This window comes from Xiphophorus hellerii, chromosome 9 (assembly GCF_003331165.1).
Source record: "Xiphophorus hellerii strain 12219 chromosome 9, Xiphophorus_hellerii-4.1, whole genome shotgun sequence".
Classification (NCBI taxonomy): Eukaryota; Metazoa; Chordata; class Actinopteri; order Cyprinodontiformes; family Poeciliidae; genus Xiphophorus; species Xiphophorus hellerii.
Genome location: NC_045680.1, coordinates 21914279 through 21938401, shown reverse-complemented (window position 1 = coordinate 21938401; position 24123 = coordinate 21914279). Strand labels below are relative to the sequence as shown.

General features: G+C 40.9%; 1 protein-coding gene across 1 annotated transcript in view; it reads left to right on the top strand.

The window, feature by feature from the left end:
- Window positions 1–12802, top strand: part of LOC116725511 (protein-glutamine gamma-glutamyltransferase K-like) — a 28522-nt gene extending 15720 nt beyond the window's left edge. Inside the window, exons 4-14 of the mRNA XM_032571604.1 lie at window positions 5172–5423; window positions 7074–7192; window positions 7471–7578; window positions 9514–9691; window positions 9773–9911; window positions 10019–10211; window positions 10315–10468; window positions 10592–10876; window positions 11608–11768; window positions 11871–12007; window positions 12119–12802. Coding sequence (XP_032427495.1) covers window positions 5172–5423; window positions 7074–7192; window positions 7471–7578; window positions 9514–9691; window positions 9773–9911; window positions 10019–10211; window positions 10315–10468; window positions 10592–10876; window positions 11608–11768; window positions 11871–12007; window positions 12119–12278 — 1886 coding nt within the window. The 3' untranslated portion in view covers window positions 12279–12802. The remainder of the gene's footprint in view (window positions 1–5171; window positions 5424–7073; window positions 7193–7470; window positions 7579–9513; window positions 9692–9772; window positions 9912–10018; window positions 10212–10314; window positions 10469–10591; window positions 10877–11607; window positions 11769–11870; window positions 12008–12118) is intronic.
- The last annotated feature ends 11321 nt before the right edge of the window (window positions 12803–24123 follow it).

Below are 24123 nucleotides of genomic sequence, written 5' to 3'. Positions count from 1 at the left end.
AGACGATCATGTCAATAATCGATCCACGACGATTAATCGTCCCAAACCACAAAGTTTTAATCAACTTGCTTGCAGTTGTGACGTTACCAACAAACATAGCTGCCTAACACACGCCGCGTCACGACTTACAAGGCTTTTCCCAGACCGGCGCGAGAATTAAACGCTCGTCGCCGCGATTCCTGCGGCACATCGAACGTTTTCAGCACAAAGGGAGAAGGACCTACACTCTGCCACATACAGTAGATGTACATAAAAGGGGAAGAGGCAGAGGAAGGAAGGGGGACTTTTGGTTACCATTGGTAACGGCTCTGTTGCTATGCTCCTGCGTTTTAAAGATACAGTTGTTCGGTGTGTTGCAGACCCAAGAGTCCCCCTTTTCCCAGCATCTGTGCTGGAAATGCTCCCAGTAGCAGGTGTTGCAGACTGAGCTGCTCGTGTTTTTTTTTTTTTTTTTACCCCCTCTCTGCCTTATGTTGGCTGCTGGAGGAGGCAGACAGATATAGAGCCCTCAATTACAGCCAGGACGCTGGACGGGAGTAATTACACCATGTCTTCTACCGTAAGGAAGGACCGGTCCAAAGACTGCAACATTCTCCGTTTTGTTTAGTTTTTCATTAAAAAAAAAAGAAGAAATGTATTAAAATGATTCAGTTAAATTTTTATTTTGCCCTTTTATGCATAAATGGTGACAATGTCACTCAGAAAGTGTCTTCTGTCCTGGTCAGGCAGAAAGAAGAAAAAAACAAAAGTACCTTCATGTTTAGATTTGTAAACATCATTTTGACTAATGTAAAGACTAATAATAACTAAATAAATAACGCGGCCACAAATTTTCCTGTTTGCCACTTTTGCTTTGCATACAAAAATAAAAATAAAAAGTCCTTGTTGGCGAGTTCCCAGTCTCGCCCGTCCCTCATTCAGCTCCTCGGATGCCTCCTGCTTCCCCCGTTGAATTCTTCATTTATAGGAAATGACATTTTTGTTTGTGGATTTTACACTGGAGGAAAAAATGTCAATGAATCCGCGGATAAACAAACCTCTGGTGAAAACTGCTGATAAAGCTATTTTTTGTGCATTACTTTGAAAAACGAATCCCCCCACCCCCAAGCACTTCACACAATTAGCTGATCTGTACAGACAGTCAGATTCAATTTAGTGAAGTTGTTTCTTCCTGCATGTTGTCTGTCTAGTCCTCTGCCTCTCACTTCTTTTTCCCGTCTGGAGCTTTCCTCTTCCTCTCTCTCTCTCATCTTCCCCTCCTTCAGATTCCATCTATTTTTGTTCCAATCCGGTGAACTCACCTACGACCAATTTTATGGCGCTTATGCTTTTTTTTTTTTTTACCTGTATAATGCGTTTTAAAAATTAAGCTCCTACGTATTTGGGAAGCCGGGTTTAACCAGTTGACTCATGTGAGTGTGTGTGTGGTCATCACTTGCTTTGAAAAGGCTAAAATAAAACATTATCCTAATTTCTGCGTCTGGAGCCGACATGCCTGTTCTGCTAATCTCTGTGGATTGAGTTTTAACAAACAAGCGACGCTGGTTTTGTTCTCAATCCGGACCGGCGTTCGGGTATTCGTGGAAAACTTCTTTCTTGGTGTGCAAGCATAACTACGAGACAAAGAAAACATGAGTAAATACAAAGAGATGTTTTGAAATGATGGGTTATCAAGAAGAAGAAGTGAAATGAGCTAAATAAAGTTGTCCAAACCCAACAGAGTGTCATAAGGTTCTGCAGAGTTCTGGTAACGAGCCATTCGTCCATTCTGGTGTGCATGACTGTAAGTGATTACAAAGTTTATCATAGTAAACTAAAAGTCTCGCTTGTCAAGTTTTAAAGTATCTGAAAATATTAAAAAAGTATTTGAGAATGACAACTTTTAACCAGGAGTCAGACATACTTTACTCATCACGCCCACATTTCTGTTTTTAGAAATTGGTTTGATGTAATATTCTAATTTAAATTGTAACGTTTTTATTAGCTGTATGCAGAAAATCATCCTAATTAACAGGAACAAAGGCCTTCAAACATTCATCAGCGTGTAATCAATCTACATAATGTGATAAACTTCCTGACTTTCCCATAACATTTTAATTCATTGACTGGGTTTGTGTTTATTGCTGCAGAATTTAGTGGACAGATCACGCATCGCATTTTCCCCTCCGACATGATTACACAATTATTTTAGCCCTTAGTTCTTATTTACCATCTCCAATGTTTCTTTAAACAACGGGTTGCTATTTTTATTATTTTTTTCATATGAAGTGTGCATATGACACACTTCATCTCGTGAAGTGTGTCATATGCAAGCAAACATCATCAACAAACATACATGTGAGATAACAGAAAAAAGCTAAACACTAAGGTTTAATAAATATATATACTAAGTTTATCTGAAAATGGTTCCTACAGTACAACTTTAGGAAAGTATTGGAGATATATATATATATATATATATATATATATATATATATATATATATATATATATATATATATATATATATATGGGTGTGCGTGTGTGTGTGTGGTAGATTTTTTAAAGTGTGCGTTGGAAATATATTTTTAAAAAGCTATTCCTTCAACCAGATTTTTGTTTAAACAGAACTCTGCTTCCTGCTGTAACCCGCTGCTCTGGACCGGATTCACTCCAAGCACTTTCTGCTCTGAAAAACAAGCCGCCCTGCAGGAAAGCAGAACACAGGCCGAGTCGAAAACAAACAGTGATTTGTAAAAACCCAGGTGAAAGCCACTGACAGCTCAATGTTCTGCCTGGTTCTGTGCTGCTTTCAGAGGCCCGAAAGCGCCCCACTAACAGCTCAGAGTGGCTCTAAATTTCACTTAATATCTGACGTGGTTTAAGCGAGAGAGAGAGAGAGAGAGAGAGAGGGAGAGAGAGCGCTGTGATTGCACCCTTACAGAGTCTTAAACAAATTGCCATGGACAAAATGGGCCAGCCAGCCCTGGGGAAGAAAAACGCAGCTCTGAATCTTTCGATGGTGGCGTCAGTGGATTATGAGACGGGAAGAGAAGATATGAGGTATAGCTGTATGCAAAGCTGGCATTTGGGCTTTAGAGATGTGTGTGGGTGCGTGTGTGGGTGGGTGTGTGTGTGTGTGTGTGAAGAAAGCTTACTGGCCGTAGTTTATTTACAGTTTGGCTAGGTAGATGGGATAAGTAATCGTCTGCAGCCTTCAGCTGCCATCGGGGAAGCACTGCTGAATGTCAGGAGGAATGGTCTGATTCCACATCTCCCGTCAACACTTTGAGGATTTAACATGCAGCACCCGGTTTACAGAGAAACCACTGTGGTATTTTAACCCTCTGTTTTTAAATTTGAACAATTAAAACCTGTACAAATATATATAAACACATTGGAGAAAAAAACATTGTGACAAAAAAACATAGTGACAAAAATTTCCAGCAACATATTTTGTAAAACAAAACCAAAGGCGATCGAAGAGGCTTCTCAACTACAAATTCAACACATACATAATAACACATAAATGCACATCTACATATACATATAGCTATGTAAACGTACATCAATGTACCAACAGATCTGCTGCATCATCTACAGATCAGAGCTTAACGTTGCAGTAACTTTTATGAAAATATTTCTTTACATTTTTGTCAAAACTCTCACTATGTCGTGACAGTATAATGTGAGACAGATAAGTTGTTAAAAATGTGAACACCTCCGCCTTCTCTCAGTGCCAGCTAGAAACAACCAATCAGGGCCAAGAGGAGGGTCTTAGCGCTGTCAATCAACACCCACACTGCCTCCCTCTCATTCATTTTTACACACATTTGTATACTTGTTATATTTTTTCTTTAAATGGGCAATATTCTTACTTTCCATTCATTTCATCATCTAAACCATTCCACAAAGTCACTTCACAAACTGATGTGCCCAGACTTTAAATCACATTTTCCTCTCACCTTCGAAGAATTTTGATTTTTTTTTTTTTTTACACGCACATTTTTTCTGGCCTTAAACAACACCTTGTACATTTTTAACCGTCTTGACATTTTTATTTTTTTGCAAATAAAATCGAATCAACCCATGATAACATATAAAAATAAATAAATAAAGATGACACGTGTTTGTCAATCACTTATCATAATGCATTATTATTGTGAAGCAGAAGAAAATATCTTTCTTTCTACAATTTTTTTTGTTTTTTTTTACCAAGAAAAATTTTAATTCAAATACAGATAGGTAAATATTTTGTGCGGCTCAGATGTCATGCAAAAGTTTAAGGGGTGTGCATTTTTTTTTTTTTACTGGGGCCCTGAATGCATTTGGATTTCAGAGCCCTGTTCAGATGCTGCAGGGAAACTCTGACCTTTTCCCCCCGTGCGCACTCAGACCACGCTGACTGAGCTGTCGCATCGACCTGCTTGCTTCTCTACAGTATCCGCCGTCCCGTTTTAAAGATTTTCCCACCAGAAAGCCCATCGGTGCACAGCCAGCTGCCGCTTCGATGCGAGTCGGCAGCTCGATGTGTTTTCAGACACAGTGGATGCTCCCTTTGTTTTTTTTTTTTATTCGTGTTACTGCGAGCAATTTCCCGATTTCTTAAGTCCGACGTCTCACGACCGGAGCCGAGGAGACGCAGCGTTTCCTGACTGGACCGGCAAACCGGCTCTGTTTTGGCATTTGAGAACAGCAAATTAAGACAAGGCCACACCGCTCGGAGGGGAAACAGGAGGGAAATCACAGAAAGCTGCAGCTTTTTCACACCCTGCAGCAGCAACCTGTGAGGGGGTTTGTTAGAGAACATGTAGAAACACTACGTTTCTATCAGCTGTCAATGCAGCGTTACAGAATTTAATGTCAGAGAAGGAGAAGAGGAATAAGCTTTAACAGATCAATGACACTAACGTGGAGAAAACTAATGTCTTCTGTGCAGACACTTTAGCAGAGCAGTTCTGAGGTAAAACTTTCTTATTAGGTGTGTGTGTGTGTGTGCGTGGGTGTGTGTGTGTATCTATTCCAGATTGTGCATTCAGTTTCCTGCCTGTTTGGTTTCTGTTTATTCAAACCCAGTGGCTGCAAAAGCAAAAGCAGCCTTCCTGAGCCAAACGAAAGCTCAAATTCTGTTCCAACATGTCACTCGGCCCCTCATGCCTGTTCACATACGTGTGCATGCGTTTTCCGCTCAGGTCCCCTCCCTGCGTTGTCGAACGGAACCCATGTCATCGTCCCTCTGGTGGAGGACCTGGAGGACGGTCGCTGGGAGGCCGCGGTCGTCAAGCGGGACGACAAGAGGTTAAAGCTGTCTGTGAATTCGCCCCCCACGGCTGTCATAGGCAGGTACCAGCTCACCGTGGAAACAAGCTGCGCCAACGGCCAGGCCACCTCCAGACACGACCCTGCCGATGACATCTACATGCTGTTCAACCCCTGGTGCGAAGGTAATCTAAGACAGACGGGCTCGGTGGATGAAGCGACCCCAAGCCTCCATGTTCAGTCCATGCACCACTGATTTCTGTAGACTCTTTGTAATAAACCAACTATATCAGCTTTCAGAACATTTTACAAACATATTTTGAAAACTCTTTTGTAATCATTCTCCTTAACTGCGACTGTTGTAAATGAGATCTAGTGGATCTGACTGCTTCAGGGAGTTGCCTAGAAGTCGTGGTGTCAGCATGGCAGCATCATGCTTACTTTAGTTCAGCATAAACAAGGACATCAATGGATTAAAACATTTAATCTGACTAATTACACTCCAGGGCTGTAGATTAATCACAATTAATTGCTGTGCAGTAACTTTTTAAGCTTTTTGCTTAAAATGTAAACATACACATGTTCAAAAAATGGTCAAGAAAACATTCCATAGTCAAGACTTTCATATTAAAGAAGTTTTTAAAAGAAGTCATTTTGTTTTAAACGTCAATTTTTAAATGTCGGCCATAAACTGTGCTTTCTTTCAGGATAATTCATAATTGCAATACGAGGCTACATGCTACCTGGGTTTTATGCAAATTTCCACCACTGTGTTTTTTTAAAGTGAAATTTGCTGCTCGGCTCACCAGTTTGACTCTCATCCGTTCACTCGTGTTTTTGACCGCAGCACAAGGCCGTGACTGTGACCTAGGCAACCCTCAGCAGGAGAGAGGCTTTTAGCTCAGGATATGTAATGCGATTAATCTGCGAAATGTCACATTAATGCGTTAAATGCGTTGTTGAAAAAGCAGCTGTTCTTTGACTTATCCGGTAGTTAGTCACTGTTCAGCATTATGCCAAAAACTACTGTAGAGAAAAAATCAGGACTGTGGATTAACATGAACACAATATGAAACATGGTGGTGGCAGCATCAGGCAGCCGGGAGGCTTTTCTTCCTACGAAAATAATCAACGTCAACGTAGATGAAAAAAGAAAAAGAATGAGTTAAATACATACTGACATTTGAGAGAACATTTTAGCTCACCTTCCAGCTGGACGAAAAACCTTTAACATTTAGCCAGAGGTAAAATCAAATGGATAAGATTAATACACATCTGTGTGTTTTGAGTGGCCCAGTCAAAGTCTAGACCTACATATACTTGAGAACCATGAATCCTCTTCCTTCCCCTTTACAAGTTCAAATTACTTTCTGTTGGTCTACTACATAAAATCCCAATAAAACTCATTTGTTGGTCAGAAATGTACAACATTTCTCCATAAATAAAAAAACGTAGGCAAGAATAACATCCGTTTTGTGCCTGGCGTCTCAAAAGCTTTTCATGTCGTCTCAGCCACAGCTCCACATCCTGAACAAACATGTAGGAGGCGATGTTGTTTTATTTTATTTTATTTTTTTTAATGTATGTATGATTAGGACATCTGCTCGGCAATAATGCAAACAAAAGCTCCCAGCCGAACTGGAGCGTAAAATGCGGCGCAATTAGGATTGAACACGAAAAACCTTTTAATCTGCCCGGACGCAAGGCAACGTGGTTGAAAGGCGTTATTGCCATATTTCCTACTTCCTGGCCAAAGAAAACCTAAAATGGCTTCTTGGTCATTTTTGTTTAATGTCGTCTCTTTTTGAACGACTGTCCTCACTTGCTCCTCCCAGACGACGCTGTTTTCCTGGACACCGAGGAGAAGCGGCAGGAGTTCGTCCTCAATGATGTTGGTCGGATCTACTACGGCACACACCTCCAGATCGGAGACAGGACGTGGGACTACGGCCAGGTGAGGAAGAGGATGCAGCGTCCGTGTTTAAGATAAGATAAGATAAGATAAGATAAATCTTTATTGTCATTGTCACAAGGACAACGAAATTTAAAAGGTGCCATCAGTCAGTGCATATGCTTAAAAACTAAAAATAACTGTCTCACAATTCACACACAATGTAAGAATTAACAAATAACTGGTAAAAAAAAACAAAAAAAAACTAATAAATAAGAACAGCCACATTCTCACATTCTCAGGATCCATCGACACTAACGTCTACTTTGTGCTTCTCCCAGTTTAACAATGGGATCCTCGCCGCTTGCCTCTTCGTGTTGGATCGGAGTCAAACCCCAAACTCCGGTTGGGGCGACCCAATCAATGTGACGCGGATCATCTCGGCCATGGTGAGGAAGGAGCTAATCACCTGCACCCTCCTTTATCTTCCAACCACACCAACAACTATTACTGTTTTATGCAAAAATAAATCTGCCGCTTTAAAGTGGAAAATTCTTTCTAAATATGCATTTACTGCTTTGGTTCATTGTGTCAAGACCCAAACTGAAGAATTGGGTGAAGAATTACAAAATCTTCCCTTTACTGCACAGAGAGGAGGCCGTTCAACATCAGAACGTCTTCCGACATGAATCAAAAACCATATGGAAACAGTGTATATGTGAGGGGTGTTGTGTTTTGAGCCAGTTTTTGTTCTTTGCAGGGCAGAGATTTAACATGCGGTTGAAAATAACAGTGAGATTTACTCCCCCGGGTTTCTAGAAGCGTTTCGGAGCCTGAGGAGTGATTTCCACTTCAGAATCCTGTCTCCTTTTAAAGCGACGTTGCCCGAGGGCTAGAAGATCCAAGCCTGGAATAGTTTTTTTTTTTTTTTTCCTTCTTGCAGCCTTGTCTCCCGTGTAGAGACGTTTCTCCCGATGATCTGAATACTTTAATGTTAAATGTGCTATTTTCCACTTCTCTGCAATTTAGCTTTTGACTATAGGATGATAAAAGTCTCTCTTCAGCCCCTCCACAAGGGACTGATATGCTCAGTTTCTGTGCATTTTCTTAATTTGCTATGCTTCAGATTTACGTTTCAGGGTTTAAAATAACGTTGTTGTTCCAGTTTGAACTAAGTTTTACGCCAAGTCCACGTTTCAACTTCTTTAAAACACATTTTCATGTAAAAACTCTTACTTTTATGACATACATATTAATTTTCAGAATGTTTACTTCGATCAACAAGCTCAGCCTGTTAGTGTGCAACATCATATTCATGTAAAAAGTGTAGACAGGTGCCAAACGTCCTCCTGTTAGCTTGTGAACAAGTTTGCACATCAAAGCGCCGCTTCCAGCAGTTCATATTGATTAAGCAGGCGACGGCAAACAATCATGTAATTCTGGTAAATAAGCTTTTACCCTTCATGTGCATCATAGCTATTTTAATAATGAATTACAACATTGCCTTTTGGGTGTTTCTGAATCTCATATAATTGATTTTATTTTTTTTTGACGGTAAACAACGTTGCTACTGTTCTTCATGCTAGCAATCAAAACATTTTTTTTTCTTCATTTACTCTGACAGCAAAACATGACATTAGTTACAGTAATTGTGTCGCTGCGCTGCTTTGTTTATTGTATGCAGTTGAGTTTTCTTCATTTTGTTCTTCTTTAACATTTCTGGAAAATGTCACCATAGTCTCCGTACTTCCACTTTCTGCTCATTGCGCCAACTCTGCGTTTGTGCTGGTCAGCAGACTTAAATTGCAGACAACATCCGAGCCGTTATTTTAGTTGCTAAGCTAATGTTTCGTTCAGACTGCAGAGTAGTCTGAACGAAACATTAGAAGTGAACAAATGCATTTAGTTGCAGCTTTATCAATCTGCCTCTTTGTTGGAGTAGAAAAATCACCTAAAAACAACAAAAGTCTCCATTCAATCTTTTGGTTTTGAGTACCTGAAACTGGGATTTCTGTTTATATTACATTTAAAGCAAATTACATATCACAGTCATGTTTACAGGCATTATCAATAATGGATCCCCACAAAGACTTCCTTTGTGTACGTAAAAGTGAAACAGCAGTCAGCCAGTTATCACCTTTATTTTTTTCCATCAAATAATATCAAAGGTTTACCTCTGAAAAACAAAACCTTGTGTACATCTTTCTTTCGCTCCCAAAATGGCGCGCTTTTAAAGACAGCAATAGGGAGCTGCACTCACTTCAGGTTTCTCCTGTAAAGAAAAACGGCACCGTTTAGATAAAGTTCTCAAAGGAGCATTCATGATCGTTTGTGCGCAACCCGCAGCGCATCATAATAAATTGTAATTATGTCTTGATTTCTAGATAAACTCTCCTGATGACCTCGGTGTTTTGGAAGGAAACTGGTCAGGAGACTATTCACGGGGAACTCCCCCCACCGTGTGGAGTGGAAGTGTGGAAATCCTGCAGCAATACTACGAAAGCAGGGGAACGCCCGTTAGGTACGGCCAGTGCTGGGTCTTTGCTGGCGTCTTCACTACAGGTCAGCTGACGCGTCTTTGGTTTGATGTACCAACAAGACCGTCTTGAATACATGCTAACCACTGGTGATGCGCTGTTTCAGTGTTGCGTTGTCTAGGCATTCCTGCTCGAACGGTGACCAACTTTAGCTCGGCGCACGATACCGACGTTTCCTTGACGACTGACATCTACCTGGACGAGGAAATGGAGCCGATAGAATACCTTAATGCAGACTCTATCTGGTGCGTCACGATACCAGAGTTCATGACATACTCGGGTTCAGCAAAACAACAAGAAAAACCTCTAAGTTTTAACCATTTCCCATTTCTTTGTTTTTCTTTTTCGGTAGGAACTTCCACGTGTGGACCGACTGCTGGATGTCTCGTCCAGACTTGCCTCCTGGCAACGGAGGCTGGCAAACCGTCGACGCCACTCCGCAGGAAACCAGTCAGGGCATGTTTCGCTGCGGCCCGGCTTCCCTCAGCGCGATCCGCAATGGTCAGGTCTACCTCAAACACGACTGCGCCTTTGTGTTTGCCGAGGTTTGTCGGATTCTCAGTCAGCAGAGGAGTTTTGTCTCGTAATATTTTAGGAATGACTGAAAGACGTTTATCAAAAACTGACCTGGTCCCACGCCTCTTCCAGGTGAATAGTGATAAAATATACTGGCAGAAGAACAAAGATGGCACCTTCAGTCAATTCTGCAGTGAGAAGAACACTGTGGGTCTCTCCATCAGCACCAAGGCCGTGGGCTCAGACGAACGGGAGGATATCACACACCTTTACAAACACCCAGAAGGCAAAACCAAAAAATTATGACACAATCTTATGCAATAACTCAAGCAACTTCCGAAGCTGTCATGGCATATAATCCGTTTATTTTGAATTTGCTCAAAATGGTGGTGTTTTATTTTTTCATCAGGCTCAGAGGAGGAACGTATTGCCGTGGAAACTGCCTGTAGCTACGGCTCCAAAGCGGCCGCCTACTCGTCTCCGACGGCGGAAGACGTCTCTTTGGAAGTGATCATGGAGGGCGACGGTCCCAGAATGGGGGAGGATGCAGAGCTGACCATCAGGCTGAGGAACGTCAGCTCGGAGCCGCGCACCGTTACGTTGCACAGCCAGTTAGCCGTCATGTACTACACCGGAGTCCACAAAGACACGGTGAAAAAGGACAAAGTAGACGAGGAAATTCTGCCCAACGAGGGTGAGCAGCTGGGCCTCCTCACAAACGGCCTTACAAAAGTATTCTTTGAACTTTTCCATATTTTTGCTCATAGTAACCAAAAATTTTAATTTATTTCATTTCATTTGATTATATATATATATGTATATATATATAATGTCCCAACACAAGTAGAAATGGAAGAAAGGCCAAAATATGTTATGTCGTAAAACAAGAATCTGAAAAGTGTAATCAGCATTTGTATTCGGCATCCTGATATCCTCTAAAGAGAATTCAAAGTAAAAAATTGTCTTCATAAATCTACCATTGCAATTTAATCAAAGTACACAACCGAGTGTAAAAAACATAATTTTTTATAAAAAAAAATATACTACAGCTCTAAGACAAACGTGGACTTGAAGCAAAAGCGTTTCTGCATACTATGAGTCAAAGAGGCTGAATATGCACTCCACACTTTCCCGATTATTTTTTGTAAAATATATGTAAAAAAAAACAAAACAAGAACACTAGTTAGTGTTGGTTTACAATGACACGTGATGCAAAAAATGTTTAAGATGTTTGAATATCTCTGCAAGGTAGTGAAACGTTTAAACCTCTGTCTGTCGTCTCACTTGCTCTGCACAAACAGGGTTGATGGAATAAATCGTTGAAACTTCCTCGTCCAACAACTAATTCCACCATCTTGAGACGCCTAAGCCTGCCAACCTAAACATTCTCTAATATCTGCCCTATTTTTATTTTTTTGCTTACAGTGAACGATTTGACTTGGGAATTGAAGTACGACATGTACAAGAACCAGCTGATAGATCATTCTGCCCTGATGCTAACGCTTTCCGCCAGGGTCAGAGAAACGCAGCAAGTCCTGGCTAAGCAGTTCAGCTTCCGACTCAGGACGCCAGACCTCGTTATAAAGGTAAAAAACAAAAACACAGAAAGCCAGGAAATCATAACAAAGCAGTAGGAGATCGAGGCCCAGCTCTGATTTTGTCACGTTTCCTGTTTTACCGTCACACAGCCGGTTGGGAGGGCTGTGGTGGGGCAGAAGATGAAAGTGGAGATTTCTTTCACCAACCCTCTACCGCTGGTGCTGAAAGCAGTGATATTTCACCTGGAAGGAACAGGCCTCCTACCTGGGAAAAAGATTCACTATGGGTGAGTCAGGAGAAACATAAACTTAATATCGGTCCTGAGGTTTTTTTTTTATGACCTGGCGTCTCTTCCCTCTTTTGTGACTGCTACTGTCATTTCCTGTTCTCCCTGCAGAGATATCGGCGGACATGCCTCCGTCTCCTTCGTGGAGGACTTCGTCCCCACCCTTCCCGGTCCGAGGAAATTGCTGGCTTCTCTGGACTGCAGGCAGCTCACACAGGTCCACGGCGTGAGCGACATCGCCGTGGAGGACAAAAGCAGCGTGGCTTCGTAGGGACCCGCCACGTTTTGACAGTCAATTACCCGGCGTACCGTGGGCTGATTCTTATCGCGGACCCGTGAACTCCTTTCTCCGTCTTATTTATATACGAAGCCAGTATTCAGATCTCGCAATGTGTCCCACTTCGGCGCTGATTAAATTTGCACAAGAATTGCAAACCGCTGGCAAATTTAAGGATTTCTGGCGGAAATCTGATACCTGTCCACAAAGAGCGGACGCTTTTAATATCAGACGAAGCCCACCGTGCAGCTTGCACCACTCCTTATATGGGCGACGCAACCGTGTGCAGAAACATAATAAATGCAGATCAAGTGAGCAGCGGAGGTTGGACCGGTTAAGTAACTTTAATGAAGGAAATGTGCTTTTGCTTAAACAGGATTTGTATTTATGTCTTGTTTTATGATTCATTTATGCAATCTATTTATTTAGTTCATTTACCATTCCTTAAAAACATCATCTACAGCACTCCCTGTTTCAGATTTGTTTGTATCATTAAAAGAGCAACAGCTTACAGACTTGCTTTTTGAGCTGTAACAGGGACGTGCGGTGAGGTTATTAGCTGGTGAGGCACTGACTTAATCATATTCAGATTTACAAATATAGACCCCCTGCATGTTATTGTTTATGTAAGGAAATTTCGCGCATGTGGACAACGCTGGAGGGCAAAAAGACTATTTCCGTTCACTCAATCAAACTTGGACATGTAGATATTATTCATTTCGTGCTGTGCTCCACAGCGAAGGGGAAACCCGTTAAAGTACAACTCAAAACCACGTCTTGTGTCGCTCTCGGTATCAGCGCAGCTACGCACAGACTCGTTGCCACAGCAACTGACAACAACGACACAATAAAAAAACACTCAAATATTTCCCACGCAAAAAGCAGAACATTCAGTCTGTTGCAGTAGTATTGTTTTAGTATTATTTTGCGATTATTAATTAATTGCTGTGGTAAGAGGAGAAAACTATAAATATATCGCTGCACTTGACCTTATTGTATGGCTAGCTCCATGGCTAGCTCGCTTACAGTATCTTACTCTGCAGTTGTGAAATCACAATGTCTGGGATCATGAGCGCCCCCTGCCATGAGGCAAGAGAACTGCCTGCCTCACCTCGAATCTGTTCTCTGCCGTTTTTGATCGCTCTTCAGCACATGAAACACGTTACACACACAGTTGGTGACAAAAAAAAACACTGTACATTATATACATAAGTTAAATTATGAAAAATCAGTTCATACATTAAATGTTTTTTTAGCCATTTTATTGGCGAACATGCTCTCAGAATGGCAGCCAGTGCAGTTAGCGAGAAGTTGCGCAATCCCAGGTGAGGCTCAGCTCGCTGCTGCCTCACCAGCTTCGCTTCCGAGCAGTTGAATGGGAAAATGCAGAAATTCAGCGATTTTGAAGAAAAAATAATCTGAACTTTTTTAAATTAAATGAAAAATAGGTATAGTACAAACCACAGGGTGAAAATAGCAATATAAATGATTTTATTATTATTTTTCCATGATTACAGGTGAGGCTCTGCCTCACCTGCCTCCCCTGACCGCACGTCACTGAGCTGTAACTATAGATTTCCGTGTCTTCGAAGGCAACTATGAGCAAAAACGTTCTGTATCTTCCTCCACGAAGGGACTTGGGTCACAAGATGTCCTACATGCAAAGACTTGCTTATCTCAAAGACTAGAATGCCCGCCCCCCCATGGGGTTGTCAGTGTTACCCCCTTTTACTGAAATAACTTCAGTGAGAAGCTACTTGCAGCCATCTGTCGGCCTCTGACAGCAGTCTGAAGAAAGCTCGCCCCACTCTGAGGGGATTTACAGCCTGTTTCAAGTCACCCCTTAGCATCTCAGTGGCACCAGGACCTGAAGCTCATTTCTTTGATTACATTTGCTTAGAGAACCAGATCCAGGCAGTTGTTCTGAACATTTTCCACCTGTAGAAAATCTTCCATACATCTGATATACACATTTGGGCCTCAGCATGGTGTCGACTCTCTTCAACAGTCAGGAGCATCAAATTAAATGTCTCAGGTTGAAAGGCAGCAATCACGTCACTTCCTGGACGTCTGCACTCCATTTGTTGTTGTTTTTCTGAATAGTTTCTACTGTATTAAAATGATTTAACACAGTAAATGTGTAAAGGATCACAAATATTGTGTTAAATAATATTAATACAAAAACTAATGAACATTTAGCACAGGAAATTCGTGCCCTCCTTACATGGACACGTTATTGCTGGGTTTCAGATGACGTAGCACCGACGTCACCCAATGCAAATGGAAGGCAAGACGTAAATCCAGCTTAAAAAAAAAGAAGTAAATCCAGCTTCAAAATGCCTAAGGTCTGTGTCCTGTACTGTTGTTCCAACCATTATAAAAGAGAGGAAGATAAACGTTATTTTGGGGCATTAGCTACTCGTCGTGCTCCATTTTGCTCTGTTTTGGAAAATCCACTTCCGGACCCCCATCTGAATTTCGCGCCACATTCAGCAATTGTGCTGGTTTTTGACACAACTGTTGATATCAACGAATGTTTTAAGACTGTATAATACAAGTGATTATTTCTGTAAAAAAAAAAAAAACACATTGTAAACATTCAAAATCAAAAGGGTTAAAAAAAAAGCACTCATTATGTCACGTCTCTATAAATACTAACTGGAATGCTCAAAGTGTGAGGGGAGGCTAGTTTTATGTAGGTTAAAAACGATTTCACCTCGCAGCTGAAGCAATTTCCCAACCTTCAATAAAACCCTTTGCTCCTACATAAAGCACGCGACACTTTCTCTTCCTGTGTGATTTCTTTATGACAGCCCACGGCTTCCGCCTTCGCCTCATTGACAGAAAGAGGCCAAGTCTTCAGCAAAAGCTTCGTGTTGCCTTGTCTTTCAAATGTCGACTCAGACGCTCTGGCACAACCGCGAAGCGACGGATCGTTATTTCAAAGCATTGGATGTTGGTTTAAGACTTCCTGATCTGTAAAACCTGATACACCCTTGTCAGTGGCGGCTGATGGTGATATTTGAAAGGTTCTAGCTATCTATCGATCGATCGATATAGATAGATATAGATGTTTGAGGATGTTGCAAACAAGATGCTCATCTATTCTCACGTTAAAGCACAAGTTAAGCTCCTTGTCACGTCGATTTCATAACATGAAAAGTTGTCTCCTGCGAGAGACAACATGTTTTAATAGACTTACACCCTGATGGGACTTTTTTAATGTCAAAAATTCATTACTGATGAACGGAGGTACGTCTCACAAAGTTACTCTTGTGGCCAACAGCGTGAGCGGCGACGCCTGTAAAAACAAGCCGTTGACAGAAATGACAGAAATGCCAAACTCCAGTAAGTGAGCAGTGCGTGACACCGGTGATCTCTGCCGCAGCGTTCATGGTCTTCGGTAAAAAAAACGCCGCTCGACACAACAGGCCACGCAAGCCTCAACATCATCATGGGTTTCTCAGGGAATAGTGTCAAGGTTCAGACTGTGGCGCTCCATCTCCATTGGAATTTTGCAGTGCTTTGCAAAAGGATTAACTTTTTTTTTTTTTTTTTACATTATATCACCCTACAGTCACAAGATATAAGGGATTTTATTTATCAGATTGACCATAGCTAAACGTGTGTGTAGTTAGTGCATAGTGACGTTGATAACAAAATCCACGGTTTATATCACTTAAGATTTTAAAAGAAAAGTGCATTTCTATTTAGCCCTATTTTCTCTGATACCCCTAAATAAAATGAAGTAGGCTATAACAAATTACCTTCACATGTCATCTAATTGATACAGTTTAATCTGTGTCTAATTTAATCTGAGTATAAAAACAGCTGTTTCTTAAAGGTTGCAGAAGATTGTTGGAGGTGTTTAATTTGACCGAGAAAAAAAATAAAATTTGGAAAAATTCACTATATTTAGATACGTAAAGCCGACGGAGACCCCAAAACTTCCAGCTGTCATTTCCGCAAACTGCGGTTTTTACAAAGCGTAGCCCCGCAGCCGCTGAACACAAATCCACGACGTATTTCAGAATTTCATTCGTGAGATTAAAAAGAAAATGGTGATGGTTTATAACATTAAATTCCAAAGAAATACATTGAAATTTGCGGTTCTGACATGACAAAAAAAAAAGCCAAAGTGGGATTGTGTCTGGAATTTAAATTCATTCTCCTCCTATTGGCACAGAGGATGCTCCTCTAGAACCATGATCTGCTTGTCAGACAGCCTCTATTCAGGTCTCGACAAAGGTGACTCCTTCTCTACTCTAACCATAGTTGCAGGAATGGTACACAAAGTGAGAGGTTCAGTCAAATTGATGTTGTCCTGCATTCCTTTCCTTATATTAGAAGAACTTGTGCAGCAGCAGCACCGGAGCCGAGCAGAGTGAAGGTAGGATTGGTCCATCAGTTGAAAACAACACGTTTTGTGACTCTTTTTGAGATGATTCTTTCCAAAATGGCAAATTAAACAGTCAAGAGGAGGGATGAGTTGAACCAAGATACTTAAATATGTATACAATTGAGCAACCGGAGGAAATCCACATACACAAATAAAGCGCTTTTAACAATCTGAGTATGGTGTTGTCTGTGGTAATAACTCCTTTTAGTGTCAACCGTGGGCTTTGTAATCCTGCGGGGTATTTGTATGCACTGTGGGCATAATACACCCAGATGGAAACAGAAACGTCTGCCAAAAGTCATTTTGCACTGGTCCACACTTGTATGCATGAAAAGGCTTGTATTTTTATTTTTTTCCCCCCCATCATCGAAATAAGGTGGGTGGGAAGTCTGCTACTACAACTCAACATGTGGGTGTGTTTGTTGCTCTACCTGCCAAAAGTGATGGGCAGAAAAAAATAACAGGTTCAAGCCTCTGTTAAGCTTCCATCTGCCTCCGACATTTTTTTATGTTTATTTTCTTTTTTTTTTTTTTTGCCCTGCCTCCTCTCCTTCACAGAGGGAGGAGGTTGCAAAAACTCTCGCAGCAAATGGGTAAATATTTCCGTGACTTGAAGACATATTTACCCCAAATCAGAATCCGGTTGAAATTTTCTTTAAAAAAACCAAAAAAAAAAACCTGTTCATGCTCTGAAACTCTGCGCTGTGGCTGAAATAAGGCGTCTCTGCACAGATTCTTCCACAGAGATGTAAAAAGACTCGTCGTCAGTTCTCACAAATCCGTAATTGCGGCTGTTTGAAGGGTGACAGAAGCAGCTATTAGGTTTAGAGGGAAATTACCTCGACACACAGGGCAGGGTTGGTTAGAGCAGCTTGTTTCCCCTAAGAACTGAGATCATTTTAAAGCCGCTTACTATGTTTTCTTACGTTATGTCTTTCTGGTGTAAAAATGGGTGTGATTATGTTCGTTATGTTTTTTTACGTCTCCTCCCTTCAGAACTGCTCTCATCTCTCTTTACATCATGTTTTGCATGCTGGGAGAAATGAGGCTGATGGCAGGTGTGGTCCGTTTTAAAAGACAAAACAGAAAACTGGGAAGGATAGATGTCGGCTTGGAAGAGAAGCACAACGAAACGACCTCCATAACGACGTCCTTGAGTTTTTAGCGGTGCAGAAAGTCGGCTGCTGCAAGAACAGAAGCCGATGTACAATTTGTGTACTGCTCAAGCAGCGCTGCGTTGGCTCGCTTTGCGTCACACGCCTGCTTCTTTGCGATATAAAATGAAGGACATGCTACAAAGTCCAATTCCTAGTGGGAAGCATGGCGTCACCTTCCAGCCAGGATGTTCCTTCAACTTGTCCCAACACAAAGAAAGTACAACAGAAATGAGGAAAGCATTTGTCTCATTTCCCTTTCATCTCCTCTCGCCTTGGGGTTTCTTATGGGTGAAACCCATACAGCTAAATAACAGAGCAGATCAATTTTGCAAGAATGATAGTCTTGCCATGGAGCGTCACTCCATGTTTTCTTTTCATTTCTAGCAGAACATTTCAGGACCAAAAACTGTCTGTGACGCTGAGCTTGTGGGCCTAACCTGAAGAAAGGCTTTGATGCTGTTTGATCTGAGGCAAGACACATTCGTACAGAAAAAAAAAAACAATCTTCACAACAACAAAAAAAAGAAACGTTGTTTTCATTGATTGGAGGAAAAGAGTGTCAAAAAATATGAATGTGTATTTACTGTGGGAGGCATGACTGTTAGCCCATTATTGGCGTGATTTATTGTCCGATCTGAATTTTGACATTGGGGAATAGAAAGGAATAGTCATTATCTGATTTGTTATTACCCATTTATATAGAATATAAAATGAATGTACAGGCTTGGAAAGGTGGTGACTTTAAAGTGCTCAGATGTACAGTCTGCAGGAGGTTGCAGTCTCCTCTACTGGTTTATATTGACAACAGAAAGTCTGCCACGTGTCTCTGTAGGTTATGAAATAAGTAACACATTGCTTACCATGTAAAAAAAGAAATGTAACATGTTCTAACAACAGAACATTTTACCATAGATGCTTGCATATTGTACATAGTCCTGGTGTAGATGTCTGACTGATGTAAGAGTTGGCTGACAATCAGGAAATGAAACGTCAGTACTCAAAGACTTCTCCCAAATAACATCAAAAATGTTAGACAAATTAAAGTGATAGTAGATCAGATTCAGCCATTCCGCATGTTCAAGTGAGCGAATCTTCATTAGTGCAGACAGAGAATCTGCATAGCATGGAATGAGGTCAAGCAATGCTAGTACTGGGTCAGACCTGCAACATTTAAATCTCAGGGCTGATAAAAAATACAGTTGCCACTGGATTATTTTCAGGGAAGAAAATTTGTGAAACTATGTCAAATTCAAAGGAAGGCAATGGTGTATTTTTATTTTTAAATTGTTCTTAAGGTTCAACTTCTTCCTCCTCCATTGAAACAACAGGTAAATAATACAATTACACAATGAGGGTATTAAGATATACTGGACACTCAGCACCTCATGCCTTGGGAAAAGGTTTAGGGTCACTGAAAAAACCCAATAAATAATCCTGACTTTTGATCTCAGAAGATTAAAGTAAAAACTAGAAAATTCCTGAAGAAATTTAACCGGGGCCAGCCAAAGTGTGCCTGTCGGTTTGGACCCAGCGTTCCGAGGCTAAAAATTAGCATCAATGCTAAGCTTAGCTCAAAAATTACAAAGTAGCATGTGGAGAATCACCAGAATGTTGACTAACATGGACTTGCAACATTCAGTATGTTAAAATTAATGCATAAGCTAAAATTAGCCAAAATGCTAATGTTAGCATGAAGGCTGTGAGTAGCATGTGGGGCATCACTAGCATGTTGTCTTACATTCACTTCCTCCATTCAGTGTACTAAACATAGCTAATATATAAGAAATAGCTGAAATGCTTATTTTAGGGAAAAGGCTAATGGCGGTGCACTAACCTGAGAGGAATATTGAGGCTTTTATTTTGAAATTTTCAGTAAGCTTCATTTTAAATGTCAAACTAATCCAATGTGTTACAGTGGTTGGGTTAAATCAATTATATAAGGCTCCAATTTGAGGAACAAAAAGTCAAAATTCTGAGAAGAAAGTCCGAATTCGTTGTTTGTTTTTCAGTGGTCTAATTAGCCCTAATCCTCTTCCGTACATGCTTTACCTGAAGTGCAGCTTAGATAAAATCACAACAGTTCCTCTAACGTCAGTCAGATTCCTGAATGTTTCACTCATTCTCATTTGAATCCTTTGTCTGGTCGTAGGTAATCTCACTGAATTCACGTTATTCTTTTTCAGGCATGAAAGGTCACAGAGCTACATTGTTATAAAGGACATATACTGTATTTGTGTCAGAGTTTTCTGAATGAACATCCTCTAGAAGTTTTAAAAGCCCGTTGTGTTATCGTCTACATAAAATGGAGGCAGCAGCCCGGACGATGTGCAGACACACTTATTAACCTTGACAGCAGCGGTGTTGTACGAATGAGATGGAGAGAGTTGAAGGCCTGGTTGTCAAGATGTATATCATCAGTAAGTAAAAAACAAACCTCTCTTTAAATCGCACGCCACATTAAACAGTGTCTGAAATCAAACTGGATTTATTAATGTGGCTCAGGAATATGCTGGCGCTGACAGCCAGACGGTCTGCGGGCAACACAGCCTTACAAGCGCTTCAAAGAGAAAAGCAATCTGCATATCATCAGGCTAAAAGCATGGCTGCCGTCTGGAGGCTGCCGAGATTTAAAAGTGAGATGTTTAGAACATACATGAACGTAGAACAACTGCGTAAGAGCTATTAAGAACCAACAGTGCTGTGCCACCCACTGATCGGATGAATAAACATCGCAGGATTACTGAGGAAATAATCTGTCTGAATGAGTCTAATTAATGTGGCGGCGGCTGAATGCGTCCGTATTGTTTGCCGTGTAACCGGGCTATAATTTGGACGTTGCAGAAATGAGAAACCATTTTAGTGAGTTCAGATGTAAATCAAATTTGGTTTAAAAAAAAAAAAAAAAAGCACAACCCATATATAGAGGCCTTAGTCCTTGATGCGGCCGTTGCAGGTTCGATTCCCGGCCTGGCGACCTTTGCCGCATGTCTTTCCCTTCTCTCATTACCCACTTTCCTGTCAATTAACTATCAAATAAAGGCCACTAGAGCCAACAAAACCTAAAAAAAGAAGAAAAATTAACTCCCAGTGAAATGTGCTTTAAGATAACACATGGGGGCGCTATCAACGCCACAGTCTGTGAGCTTTGACTCTGGCCTTTTCCCTAATCGTCCTGAAGTGTCAGTGAAGTCTGAGGAGGAGCTCTTGAGACGGGCCTTTCATCCTGAGCTCTCCGGCCTGACATACAAACAGCCGTCCTGCATGTCTGTGCTGATGGGCCGTGCGCTGATTATTTGTGAGTGGCTTCTCCCGCGGTGATGTGCGATCCAGTTTGGCGTTTAACATAATGAAGCACGATTTTTAGAACTTAGCTACTGACATTTAATGCAGCCTACATTTTGGTCTGCTGACAAGAGTCGTCTCATTTTGTTGCTCTCGTAATTAGGCTTCACGTTGCGTTTCACATCAAATCCCCGGCTTTCTTCTAAAGCAGTGAAATAAAAATACTTAAAAATTGACACAACTTTTAAAAGCTGTTTTTTTTTTTACTGTCTTTGGGGCTTTGTGTTCATAATTGTGTCTTGGTTTGTAGCTGATGAGCGTTATGCCTACATCCATGCCAAACTAATAAAAAAAAAAAGTAAAAAAAAAAAAAATCAAAGTTTGCATTAGGGCAGGTGGGAATGCAAAGTTTGCAAAAGAGTGAAACGATAAACTTGGACATCAGTGCATAACACAATGATCAAGACAAGAATGGTGACAGCAAAGTCCCCAGATTGAATGTGAGCCCAAGAGAGTTGGACAAATTTGATACGGGAAGCTATAAATTGGAGACCTTTCTATCCGGCACTGGATTCAGGAATTTTAAAGCTTGCTCTGATAAAACTGACTTGCCTTTAAATCATAATTCATTCTGTGATGCACACAACCATCAACAATCCATGTAAAGTTTCTGGTTAATGAAGGTGAATGGAAGCAGCTGAAAATCTCTTTAGTCCAAGATTTACTTGTGTTTGGTGTTAGAACGGGATTTAGAGGACATGTTTTTCCATCTGTTTTCTTATGTGTTATTCTTCCTTAATAAGAGTCATTTTGATCTAATAGGAAGTCAATAAATGGATATGATGATATCTAATCTGCTTTTTGATTGGCCTCTGGTACGACAAGTAGTTGATGGGTAATTATCATGGGTTTCTGTATGGGGGAAATATTTGGAGAGCGTGCCTGGAGTCTCGCAAACACAAAGTTAAAAAAATTTGATTCCAGCTGATTTAGGTGAAATCTGTCCGCTTTACGTTCACAAATTTTACCTATTTTTCTTCCACTCATCTCCTGAAACATTAAATGTAGTCACTGTGATCTTTTCTGTGCTGCCATTAAGAAGCTACTCTTGAAAATCTCATTGTTTTCTGTTTACAGAAAAAAGGTCGTAACCCTCTGCTATATATCCACCCATATATAGTGGGGCCTTTTAGAGACGTGTGGCTTTAGGGGCTCCTTTAGTGTCAGAAAAGTGCTTTAAAGTTGATTGTCCGCTTCGTAAAACAACGGAAAGGTGGATGTTGAGTTTTAAATTCTCGAGCTCATGATGATACTTCTACAATTTTACATGTTTTTAGATGATAAATAATTCGCATAACGAATTCCTCGATGTGTTTCGGGTGCAGCGGTTCACGAAGACGACTCCGGTTCCGTCGTTGCGTCACAAGGCAAATAAACCACCTTTTTTATTTATTTATTTCTTCCAAGTGTTGCTGGATCTTAATTGCTCCTGCACTCCTTTCAGGCAGTAATCTTCCAGGACAAGTTGTCAAAAGCAAGAGCTAATAAGGGTAAGAATAATGTCACAACAATGACGGTGAGTCAAGCTGGGATAAATTGATTCTGCCACTCCCCTCGTAGGGAAACGTTCCCTGATTCTGTGTTTGCTCAGCAGGGTGTCACGACTGTTTTAAGTCGACTTTGTGCGTTACAAATCGTCGCCTGCGATAACGGGAGCGCTCGTCCGCTGTGAAAATGATCTGAGCCTTTTCCTCCCAAGGTTTTTGTTTTTGTAATATCTCACTGTGTCCAGATGAGCATACGCTGGAAGAATCCCTCACGACACACAGGCATGATTTGGACCTTTGCTTGGTCTTGGCTGCAGCCTGTTGATGTATTAATCTGTTTGTGTGCTGAAAGCTTGCGTGTTGATCTGATGCGAGAGGCTGCAGACTGCAGCCAGATATGAAGAGAGAGATGACTGCACTTTGATCAAGAGAGATTTTTACTTATATAATTTTACACAACAAAGCAAATCTTTATGTCTGACGTTTCTCTGCTGTAATAAACCAATTACATTTTGACATACTTGTTTGTTTTTCTGGAACAGAGTCACTTTTGCACATCTACTTTATCATGATTTGGGAGGATTTGGGTTTTCATATTGGCACTGACAGTCCTGACCTTTTTTATTATTATTATTATCTGTGTTGCTTACCAAACCAGTTGTAGATAAAAGATTGTCTCGGAGCTTTTGCAGAACCAGTGGGGTGCTGTTAATGAGCTGCCGGCTGGTTCTCTCTCTCTCTGTGGCTACACATGCAGCCTCCCCGGAAAGGTCAGCTTGTTTGTATTTCTGTGATTTAAACCGAGCCATGCGATTTCAGAGTTAGTCGTTCAACTTTTCCTGCACAGACAGATGGTGTATTTGGTTCTTGGTGCTTATTGGAAATGGCTAAAATGTTTGGACATGTTAACACGGCGACATCAACTCGTGGAAGAACATCTAAGCCAAAGGGGGGAAAAAACGGCTGCAGTTTTGGAATAAAATCTCAGTAATGTATAAGTTTATCCTTGTTTAACTTCTCTCAAAGTCACTACCATTGCTCTACATGTGGATTTATGCCAGGTTTTCCACAGCTTTTATTCCTGTAACCTGCTTACTGCCTGATTCACAAAGCAAATAGCAAAAATCTCACTGTGGTGTACAACCACGCAGCTGTGCTTCTCTCATTTTGCATCTGGCTAAGATCCAGAATCAGAGCATCTAAACAGGAAGTTCAGAATCTAAACAGGAAGTTCAGAATTTAACCCTTTATGTCCCAAATTTAAAATCTCCGCCTGGATATTATTGCTTATTTTAATTGTACGCAGTTCTTTAAATGTCCTGTGAGTAAATATATTTGCCCATTTATTTATAACAACTGGAACTTTCAATATCTAGCAAGTTATTTTTGCAATTTACAGTCTATTAAAAGAGTGGCCTCTCAGATTAATTTCACTTCCTGCTACAGCGGGATAA